The sequence below is a fragment of the Plasmopara halstedii genome, assembly GCF_900000015.1.
Source record: "Plasmopara halstedii genome assembly, contig: Scaffold_816, whole genome shotgun sequence".
In the NCBI taxonomy this organism is placed as follows: domain Eukaryota; phylum Oomycota; class Peronosporomycetes; order Peronosporales; family Peronosporaceae; genus Plasmopara; species Plasmopara halstedii.
The window spans coordinates 1639289-1648677 of NW_020187732.1; the positions used below are offsets into that span (position 1 = coordinate 1639289).

The 9389-nt window shown below is 44.2% G+C and overlaps 3 protein-coding genes across 3 annotated transcripts; 1 reads left to right on the forward strand and 2 right to left on the reverse strand.

The window, feature by feature from the left end:
• Positions 1-910: 910 nt before the first annotated feature.
• On the reverse strand, positions 911-3360 carry PHALS_14271 (uncharacterized protein; the record flags this gene model as incomplete). The annotated part of the gene is made up of 6 exons (XM_024730052.1): positions 911-1355; positions 1416-1501; positions 1568-1753; positions 1816-1869; positions 1947-3236; positions 3292-3360. The coding sequence occupies 6 exons, from the start codon at positions 3358-3360 to the stop codon at positions 911-913; spliced, it is 2130 nt and encodes a 709-aa protein (XP_024580367.1).
• A 230-nt stretch (positions 3361-3590) lies between these two features.
• PHALS_14272 (histidine acid) lies at positions 3591-4932 on the forward strand (the record flags this gene model as incomplete). Its single annotated transcript, XM_024730053.1, has 5 exons — positions 3591-3860; positions 3928-4114; positions 4181-4449; positions 4503-4568; positions 4630-4932. The coding sequence occupies 5 exons, from the start codon at positions 3591-3593 to the stop codon at positions 4930-4932; spliced, it is 1095 nt and encodes a 364-aa protein (XP_024580368.1).
• Positions 4933-5024: 92 nt separating this feature from the next.
• On the reverse strand, positions 5025-5725 carry PHALS_14273 (Uncharacterized conserved protein; the record flags this gene model as incomplete). The annotated part of the gene is made up of 3 exons (XM_024730054.1): positions 5025-5174; positions 5248-5361; positions 5450-5725. The coding sequence occupies 3 exons, from the start codon at positions 5723-5725 to the stop codon at positions 5025-5027; spliced, it is 540 nt and encodes a 179-aa protein (XP_024580369.1).
• Between the last annotated feature and the right edge of the window lie 3664 nt (positions 5726-9389).

Here is a 9389-nt window from a genome sequence, read left to right on the forward strand (position 1 = left end):
ATAAGCCCCTCGAGGGTGCACTTCGATTGCATATCAAGTGGTGGACAAGAAGAAGCGAACGGCCTTGAAAAAATTGAACGGTACAAAGCACGACTGGTTGCCTGCGGCAACGGTCGGTGTTAAATTCTTCCTCGTGTTTACCGCTGTGATCACAATGACTGTGTCAATTTCATTTTTGTGACAACCGTCGTATGGGGGTTCCTGCCAGGTGTGGTGATTTTCAAAACGCAAATGTATAGGCGATAACGGAGGAGAGCATCCAAATTTTTCTAACCGTCCCACATGAACTCATCATTACGAATTAAAAGTTCACTACACGCGACGCTAAGAGCGTGGATGAGCTGGACAGCTTCTGAGGTATAGTCTGTACGGACTGAATGAGGCAGAGCGCCTCCTGCATAAACAACTATATCGTTAGTCCGATAAAGTGTGGATATTCAAACCATCAGATGATGCTTTTGTGTGACTGAGCGTCTTTATGGATAATGTGTAGAGCTTAACTGAACTGCTTGAATATTATCTCATTTTTTTCCTTCTTTTTCGCGCATATGTTCCCGGCCAAAAGCACCTGTATTGTCAGCCCTAGCATCTATTTTTCTGGACAGATAGTCCCCTTGAGTCAACAAGTCGAGCTGGTCCGCATCACGATCTTTATATTGGCGCAACCACTATAACGCATGCTGCTGCGCTCAGCCACATCAGCATAGGGCCTAAGAGTTCTTACGAATCATCATCTACCATTACATTATTTTTTATATGTTGGTATTTTTTTATTTTGCTTTGATTTTTTTTAATTATGTGTGAACTAGTAGGCGAATTGTCAGATCTCATCAAAACAACTTCTAGCCTTAAGTCTTTGAGTGTGCTATGGGGCATAATTGGCTCGTGCGTTTAGGGTTTAGAATGCTACTTACGAATTCACACGTCGAGGCATGCTTATCTTAGAAAAGCTATGACTAACTAGTCGAGTTGGTAAGTCTGTTTTGCCATGAAAAGACTGACACTGAGATGATACTTCTTCTCCCGATTCATTTTGATAAGTTTGAAAAGGATTATTGCGACTGTCAATGGTTGGCCAAGATGTGCAGCTATCCGTCGACATCACGTTTTGCTCTACTTCATTTACAACGTTGTCGTCATTGTCATCTTCTTCAAGTGTCAATTCATGTATCGTAAGAGCTTGTTCTTTCAGCTTCTTTTGCAGCTTTTGTATTTCCAACTGCAAACCTTTGACCTCGACCTCATGATCGTATTTATATTGTCCGTCGTTGCTCTGCCACGACTTACTTTCATCTCGTAATTTCGTCCTAAGCTGGGCAATTTCAATCCGTAAGGTTTCGCACTCTTGCCGCAAACTAGCAACCACATTGTTTAACGAGTTTGTGATTGAATGAGGCGAGGTAATCAGATCGCACTGGGTGGAATTCTCTTTTACATAAGGGGGACCGGTACCACAAGTAGCTTTTGCTTGCAATAAGTCATCAATTGTGTGAGCCTGTTCCTTAAATATGCACGTTAAGCTTGCAACAAAATTTCGTCATCACCCAAATGAAGTACAAAGACTTACCTCTATCAAACGATCAGCACTCAGTTGTGCCTCTACGATCTTATTCCAGCTCTTTGCTTTTTCTTGCCTTAGCGCCTCATACTCTGTGACAAGCTCTTCATATCGACTCCTGAGTTGCTGTTCATGCTCTGTTACCATTTTTTTCTCTGATTCAAGACAGCAAATTTGCTCTGACGATCGCTCACGCTGACGAATACTCAAAGTTGGGTTAGTCTATCATTTATGTTTTTCGTAAAATCATGCCGTACCTCCTGTAGCCGAGCAGTTTCATGCTCGTGAAGCTTCTTACTTTGGTCTACTGTCTACATACACAAGATTTCTTGCACATCAGACATTTTTTTAAAGTTTCCAGCTTAAGTTCTGGCCAGGGTAATCGTACCATGGCAGTTAAGCTTGATATATTTTCTACCAAGTCTTGCATCGTTTTCTTCATTCTATCCAACTCCCGAGCATCATGTTTTCGTTTTGCACTCACTTCTTCTACCTTAGCTTGAGATTCTTCTAGCAAGATACACACCTTCTTCTCCCTACTTTCAAGTTCCTGGTACTCGCTGGTTACTAATTTTAAATTTTCTCGTAGCAGCTCGCGCTCTTCCATAGCAGCTAAAAGCTGTTTGTTCGTATCAAGGTACTTATTGTTGACTTCCTGATAATGATCCCATCGTTCGAGTTCCAGGATTCTAGTGACCTCAAGCCGAGTTTGTTCACGAACTGCGTCCATCTTTTTCATCTCATCTTTCTCTTTCTGCTCAGGAGTCTTACAACACTTTGAGCACGTAGTACTTAAAGTTTTGCACCTTCTCTCAACTTCCCAACATTCTTGTTCCTTACTTTTCACTATTTGCTCGTGTCGTGCCGTCATTTCTTTCAAAGTTTGCGTAATCTCTTTGCTTTGCTGTCTCACACACGTGTGTAAGCACAACAACCCATTGTAATCTTCCTGCATCATGAGCAAATGCTCCTTGATGTGGTGGTGGTTTTGCAAGACCTCTAGCAAGTTGTCTCTCATCTGCCGCATCACCAGAGCATGTTCCCCTTTCAATGCAGTTTTTGATTGCAAAGCTTGTTCCAGCGCCTTCGATACGTCAGCTACCTTCTGTTTGTACTTCATGACTTCACCTCCCATTTTCTCCTTTAACTGATAACCAGAGCGTTCACGATAGCGTGCATCCTGAAGTTCCTTATCCATAAGTTGTAGCCTCAACTTGCAACTTTGCAGCTCGTTCACCACTGGATGATGACGGTCTTTGCAATCCTTTCGTTCAAGTTCGAGTTTTCCTTTCAAATGCTCGACTCTTGCGCGCAATGCTTGGCGTTCCTCTTGAGAGGCTCGTATAGCGGAAGCTGCCTCCTTTTTCACCAGCTTTAACTCCTCCTCGTGTTTCTTTTCGATCATTCTGAGTGTCTCATTCAAACAAGAAAGCTTCATTTGGTCTTCTTGTCGTTGGTCTAGTGCTATCTCAAGTAAAGAACTCGTGTGCGAAAATTGTTCGTGGACCTTGATCCGTTCGGCTTCTACCGCTGCTGATGCTGCTTGCAATGCAGCAATCTCACGCTTGAGTTGAATCGCGTGCGCACTTGCAACAGCTGCCGCTCGTTCAGCGCTCTGGTCCTTCTTTATCAGCTGTTGGCGCAACGTCTCAAGGTCGCGCAAGAACGCTTGACGCTCCTACATGTTTACGTTAGTGACGTTTTCAATCTTCAACTTCAACATTCGCGTATACCTTGTCAAAGCATCGCTGTGCGTCTTTCAGTGAGAGCGTCGAGCTCGCAACGCTGGCTTTCTTAGCCATGTTCAGTGGTTAAGGACCACTTGGTGCCCAGCAAAAAAGCACGTACCCGGAATAAACTCTTACCTTGTGCTTTTTCTCGTTTAATTGATTATACTGTCAGACTATTTGTTACATTGAAAACACTTTAATAGTTTAATGTTATTTTCAGACCTCAACATTCGATATCTTTGAACGTTTTTTCAAAGTGAGATAGTCGGTTTTGAAACGGCGATTCATTCATGAGTATTCAAATGCGTTTACGCCAACTGCAGGTAATACACCGTCATGGCGACCGTACACCATTGATAAACATTTTTCGGGGAAGCACCGATGCGCGAGACGAAGAAGCGGAGGTAGAGCTCTGGGGGCGTAAGCTACCTCTACCACCTCAGGTCACTCAACTCCGTTCCAAGTATGAGGTTCACACAAACAGCGAAGCTCAGACCTCGTTTCAGCAACGGCCATTCGGATACCTAACGACTCGAGGTATTGAACAAATGACGAATCGTGGTAATTGGCTGGTAGGATGATGTGTCTACTAACTTTTGATGATAGCGATAAATTCTTTAATAAATCTGTTGGTGTTAGCAAGGATTCATTGCGAAAGAGGAAGTGGGACTGAATAACGTCACGTCCGAGCAGATGCAGATCTTTAGCAATGCGTACACACGCACTCAACTAAGTGTACAGGCGCTACTAGGCGGAATGCTGACGGATCATCCTCAAGTGATACCTCAAATAAGTGTGCTGCCTCCGGATCGAGACATTATTAACAGTGAGTGATGACAAAAACTACACGATGCACATGACTGTGATTGATGGCGAAAATTGGTGTCAATAGCGTATCAAATATATCCGGAAATTATGAGAATCAAATCGGACTTGGTGAATGACAACGAAGAATTTGCTGCTCGGGAGCACGAAATGACTTTAGTTAAACAGGAGCTGTCGAGACTCCTTCCAGCTGTCGACTCCGGTCAAATTCCATTCAGCTGGTTACAAGCTGCTGACTACTTTATTTGCCGTCGCGCTCACCACGTTCCATTCATTTCTGGTACTGAAGTGCACGGCAAAGCCACTGAAAGGCACCTAAAATATCGTTTCCATCAGGTAATGTTTTTTCAAGAAGGAAGGTTGCAGATACTTACGTGTGGCTCCCATAGTTCTACTCGCATCGAACGATATTAAAACTTGTGGCCGGTCGCTTAATGCACAACGTGCTTCACGAGGTTATTATACGTTCGAAGTGACTAGAGTGTTTGACGCTTACATCCTCTCCTGAATATATAGATGCAAAAGCTTAGGTGGGATCATTTGCAAAGCAAGAAGATTACTATTTATAGCGGACATGACGTGTCGCTGTTGTCAATTCTCCGAGCCATGGATGCAGGTATTGCAAAGGAAATAAGCTATTGGCCCGAATATTCGTCAGCACTTGCATTAGAGTTGCTAGAAGATGAAAAAGGGATATTTTACGTACGAGCTCAACTCAATGGCGAACCACTTGCCATGGTTGATGCTCCAGATGGGCTCATCTCAGCTGATTATTTTTGCGACTTAGTCACAGATCGTATCGGAACCCACTCGAAATAATTGGGCTGAAGCAACAATTGCTTTAAAAACACAGGTCTGTCTGGCTAAATCGAAGTGGCACAACCTGGTGTATGCTTCAAAGTATTAATGAATTAAGCCAGCAGCTCCGCTATTTGCAAGGCACGCTTGTAACGTCGCCGAGCCAGCTTGATACTTAGCACTGTTTCATTTCCAGCCATTTTATCCCCCTCTTCACCTGGAGCACCAGTGTCGATAATGTCTTGAGCCGAATCCAACACACGCTGTTACGGAGAAGGAATTGAAATGGAGATTAGTATCGATAACGAAGACCAATGTTAGATCTGATCCGACAACCTTGCGAGCAGCACCCTGAATTCCATTAAGATACTTGAGCACAATGGCGAACATAGCCTTGGGTACGACATCCGCCTCATACATCCACCGCAGGATCCATTGCTGTTTGATTGTCTGCTTGTCACAAAATACAAAGCGCAAGTTACGATCCTCTCGATATGACACAACGTAAGAGATGACTTCATTTTGTGGGTCAGCGCACCTTAAATTTCCAAGGCAGCTCATCTGCAGCTTTCGGTTCGTCACGTTTCTGCCATTGCTCGAGGTAGTACTTAGCCTGCTGAATCATCTCAGGAGATCGGTCGGACTTTCCGCCTCCTTCCTTTACCTTATCTAATTTTTTTGTCTTGGCTACGCGCATACGCTTTTTCTGCAACACTTGGTTTCCATTGTCGTCAAACTTGACGTGTGCTTTGGCCTTGGCTACAGAAACTTTAAGCTTGCCACGCTGCTTTTTAGACGGCTTTGTAGTGACCATAGTAGCCACAAATGCAGTGATTGGTCAACTCATTGGCGAAAAAATGATGGACTGTGTCAAATATCACATAATGGGGTCCAATTGATGAAGAGAATGCACAAAATTATATTTTGCAAAATCACATAAGAATTTGGGCCACCCTGCTTTCTATGAATTTCTTGTTCTACGTTATGGAGTGTTTGCTTATTTTTCTCTTGAGTTCTCTTCAGGCATGGATTCGATGCGTTTATTCATAAGTAATGCACCGTGCGTGCTGCTCTGTATAGTACGACAAATCGTATGAAAATCTCTTTTTCGGGTTGTAAAAAGTTTTCGCTGTAAATTATCAGAAGCACTATACATTCATATTCTACTTGTGTAGCGCTATCGCATCGATAATCGACAAGAAACTCTGATGAGCACTCGTGCTGAGAGTGGTCAAGTAACGAAGTGAATGAGGTGACTTCGCTAACACCAATGTGAAAAATATAAACCTTTTTCTTTCAGTTGTTTCGCCAAGCAGACCTATGACACTGACGAACATTAATCTGCGAGGCTGACATCACATGATAATCCCCCCGTTAGTTTGGTGGCGCAACTCCTTCCATTGAATGCAGGATATCCGGCCGACGAGATCGAGATAGCTAGACTTCGGCCGGCAGCATTTCTGTGACAGATTTAAGCGAGAGGTTTCTATCAGAGACTAACATGCCTGTTCTTTATTGTTGACTGGAGAAGACTCCATGACCAAATATTCTAGTAGATACTCAGACTTGGGTGTGTTTCTGCACGAAAGCCAAAGTGATGGTTGTTTTTTTTCAGTTTGGTGGAGCCGACTTAGGACCGATAAATCTTCAAATCGATCAGGGATGATTTTAACATCCAAAGTTTGTTGATCTTGAAGCTCTTCGACATTTGCCTTATGTTGCGCGGCAAGTCGGGCACCGCAACATTGTAGCATAAGCAAACGATCCCGAGCAATATGACGTATACCAGAAAGAGTTATGTGAGAAGACTTGTTCGAACGTGTGAAAAGCAAACTGAAGCGAATCTCCTCTGCGCTGTGTTTGTAGTATGATCTTTTTATGGCCGAGGTAGTTGTGAGAATGTATTTTACCTCCCATTACCCCCCCCCCGCGAGAAACTCCGTTAATCTTGAAAACTAAGCCCGAAAAGTTGTTTACAAGGAAAGCAAGCCGGCAAGATCACCGAGATCGCACGATGAAAAGGTTAATTATGTTAACTCATCGTTCGCCTTGAACGAGTCCATCAATGAGGTCATCTCGCAGAGCTTTGACTGTGGGAAGCTTGACGGACCTCCAAGAGCCGCACGAATCAGCGCTATCCTTTGCTGACGAAATATTACGACGTGGTGATGAGTGATCCGTCGAAATGCTGCTCCCCGATCGTAGAGCGGATTATGATGGATACTGCAATGAGAAGAATGGTCTGTGATCATATGCCGCAAAGGTCAAGGACACTGTAAAATGGCCAATGCCAATATCCTATAGAAATTGATGGAAGTGGCTTTGTTTGATCAACTTGCCCATTTAATGTTCAAACGACGACGATATAGCTCAGCTTATCACCAATCTCCCCAATATGGTTGTAAAATGAAGTAATGGTGTGGTAGAAGAGGCAGCCTCTTAGGCTGTGAGGGACAGCGTAGCTTCTGAGCCCTGATCGATCGTTTTGAAGGCATTCCTTTTGCTATAGGCTGTGTTTTGCTCCACAAATATGTCAATAGGCATAAACGCGTCCCTTGATGAATGTGGCATAAAAGAACTCTTCTAACATATTAAGGGGCTGGTCAATATGACATGATCTCTTGACAGCGACAGCGTACACCCACTAGGCTTATAGCCTGTATAAAAATCTGTACAGACGATAATCGTTACGCTCAGCAACATCATCACAGCATTTCTTGCAGAAAATGATAAGATTTTCATCTTTTTTGCCAAATATAGGATCAAGTAAAAGTATTACTCGGTCCAGCAATGTGATGGCGGATACGCTCTCGCGTCGCTCGTACTACATCAGCAAAGCAAGACGTATAGCGTTCAGGCCGGACGCGAAATGCGGCGCATTGCAAAAGCTACGGACATTTAATTATTTCAGACTTGGATGCTGCTTTACTCAAACATTTGACAGCGCGTTGGCCACTTTTTGTGGCAAGTATCGCTATTCAACGGCGCTAATCCATTCAATACAGAGCGTGTGGCGAAGCCCCAAGTTGAGGATCTCGAGTAACGAAAACTGCGTATACATTGTGAGACCACTCAGTAGAAAAGTGACACACGACTCAGTGAGTGGCTAAGCACTAGTGGCCTAACATAAATGAGCGGTATTTTGCGAAGGTGCGAAACGTATCGACAGGAAAGACCCTCGCCGCATGCGTCAGCCTTGGTCAATTTTTTTCGGCAGCCATTGGTCAGAAATATGTTTTGGTCATTTGGAAGACGCTTATGACAATACCAACAGTGTGTTCTTTGTGGACCGTTAGAATAAAACGAATCATCGTGCTGCTACAAGGTGAACCGTCACCAAGGAGTATACAACCAGTCACTTCTTCGACAAAGTTTCTCGCCAACAGGACTTGCTGGTGTCCATTTTCTCGGATCAAGGCCCCTAATTCACAGCAGATTGTTTGCAAATTTTGTTTAATGTGCTTAACACCGGATTAAATAAGCCGTTGTAGACCGTCCCAATGTCTGAGTCAGTATGATGTGTTGCACCGTCACGGGCAAGGGTGGTTGGTATTTTCGTTGAGACAGCTAAGTAAAGAGGAGCTGTCTAAAAGTTGTAATGCTTCACACAATTTCAGTAGGATTAAAAAGAGCTCTGCATATAGTCGATCCATAACTTGCTGGTGCAGCGGGGCTGCCGTAGCTCTTTGCTTAGAGGAAGCTTACTAAGGTCACTGACCTTACGTTCGATACTAGAATCAGTGTGTAGCGGATCGCAATCCGCTACCTCCAAAAGTACCCTAAACCTTAAAATAAGAAGAATATACGCTTACGTTCGATGAAAAATGTATATATTTATTTTTTTTGGCAGAACCACCAATACCTAAAACCTGAGGTTTTCCGAATTAAATAGTAAAACCTAACTATTATGCATAACTACTGGCAGTCCCGCCACGTAGTGGCTTCTTGTTACGGCGTGCCACACCATTGTGTAATTACACCTAATTGTGTAATTCTCACCTTTGTACGGTCACAGACCCACCTTTTGATACCAGGGTATGTGTAACCCCGTTACATCCCCAACCAAATTGTGAGTACCCACAAAACACATTTAACTGCCGCCTCGTACGAGGCTCGCGTGTCTGAGACGCCGTTACATTCCTAGGACCATTTTCACGCATTCTCTAGCCCAGAGTCTATCAAGCAAAAAACACCCAGCCTTGCTGGTTACGAGGGCGTCGGCGGGCAGATCATTTCTTCGGCTCCTGCACGCGGTGCAACTCTAGACAGTACGTCCGCGGCTTCATGGAAGCACATCCTAAGCCCTCGTCAACTGAACCACACACCTCGCCCGCCACGGGCGACGGATTTCCTCGTCAAGGATTCAGAGGTGGTCGACTACAAGTCGGATACTTCTTTCACAGGATGGGAAGAAGAGGAGGGTGAGGTGCGCCAACGGTACGACGTAAACCCTGCTCGAACCTTGCGGACACCGTGTC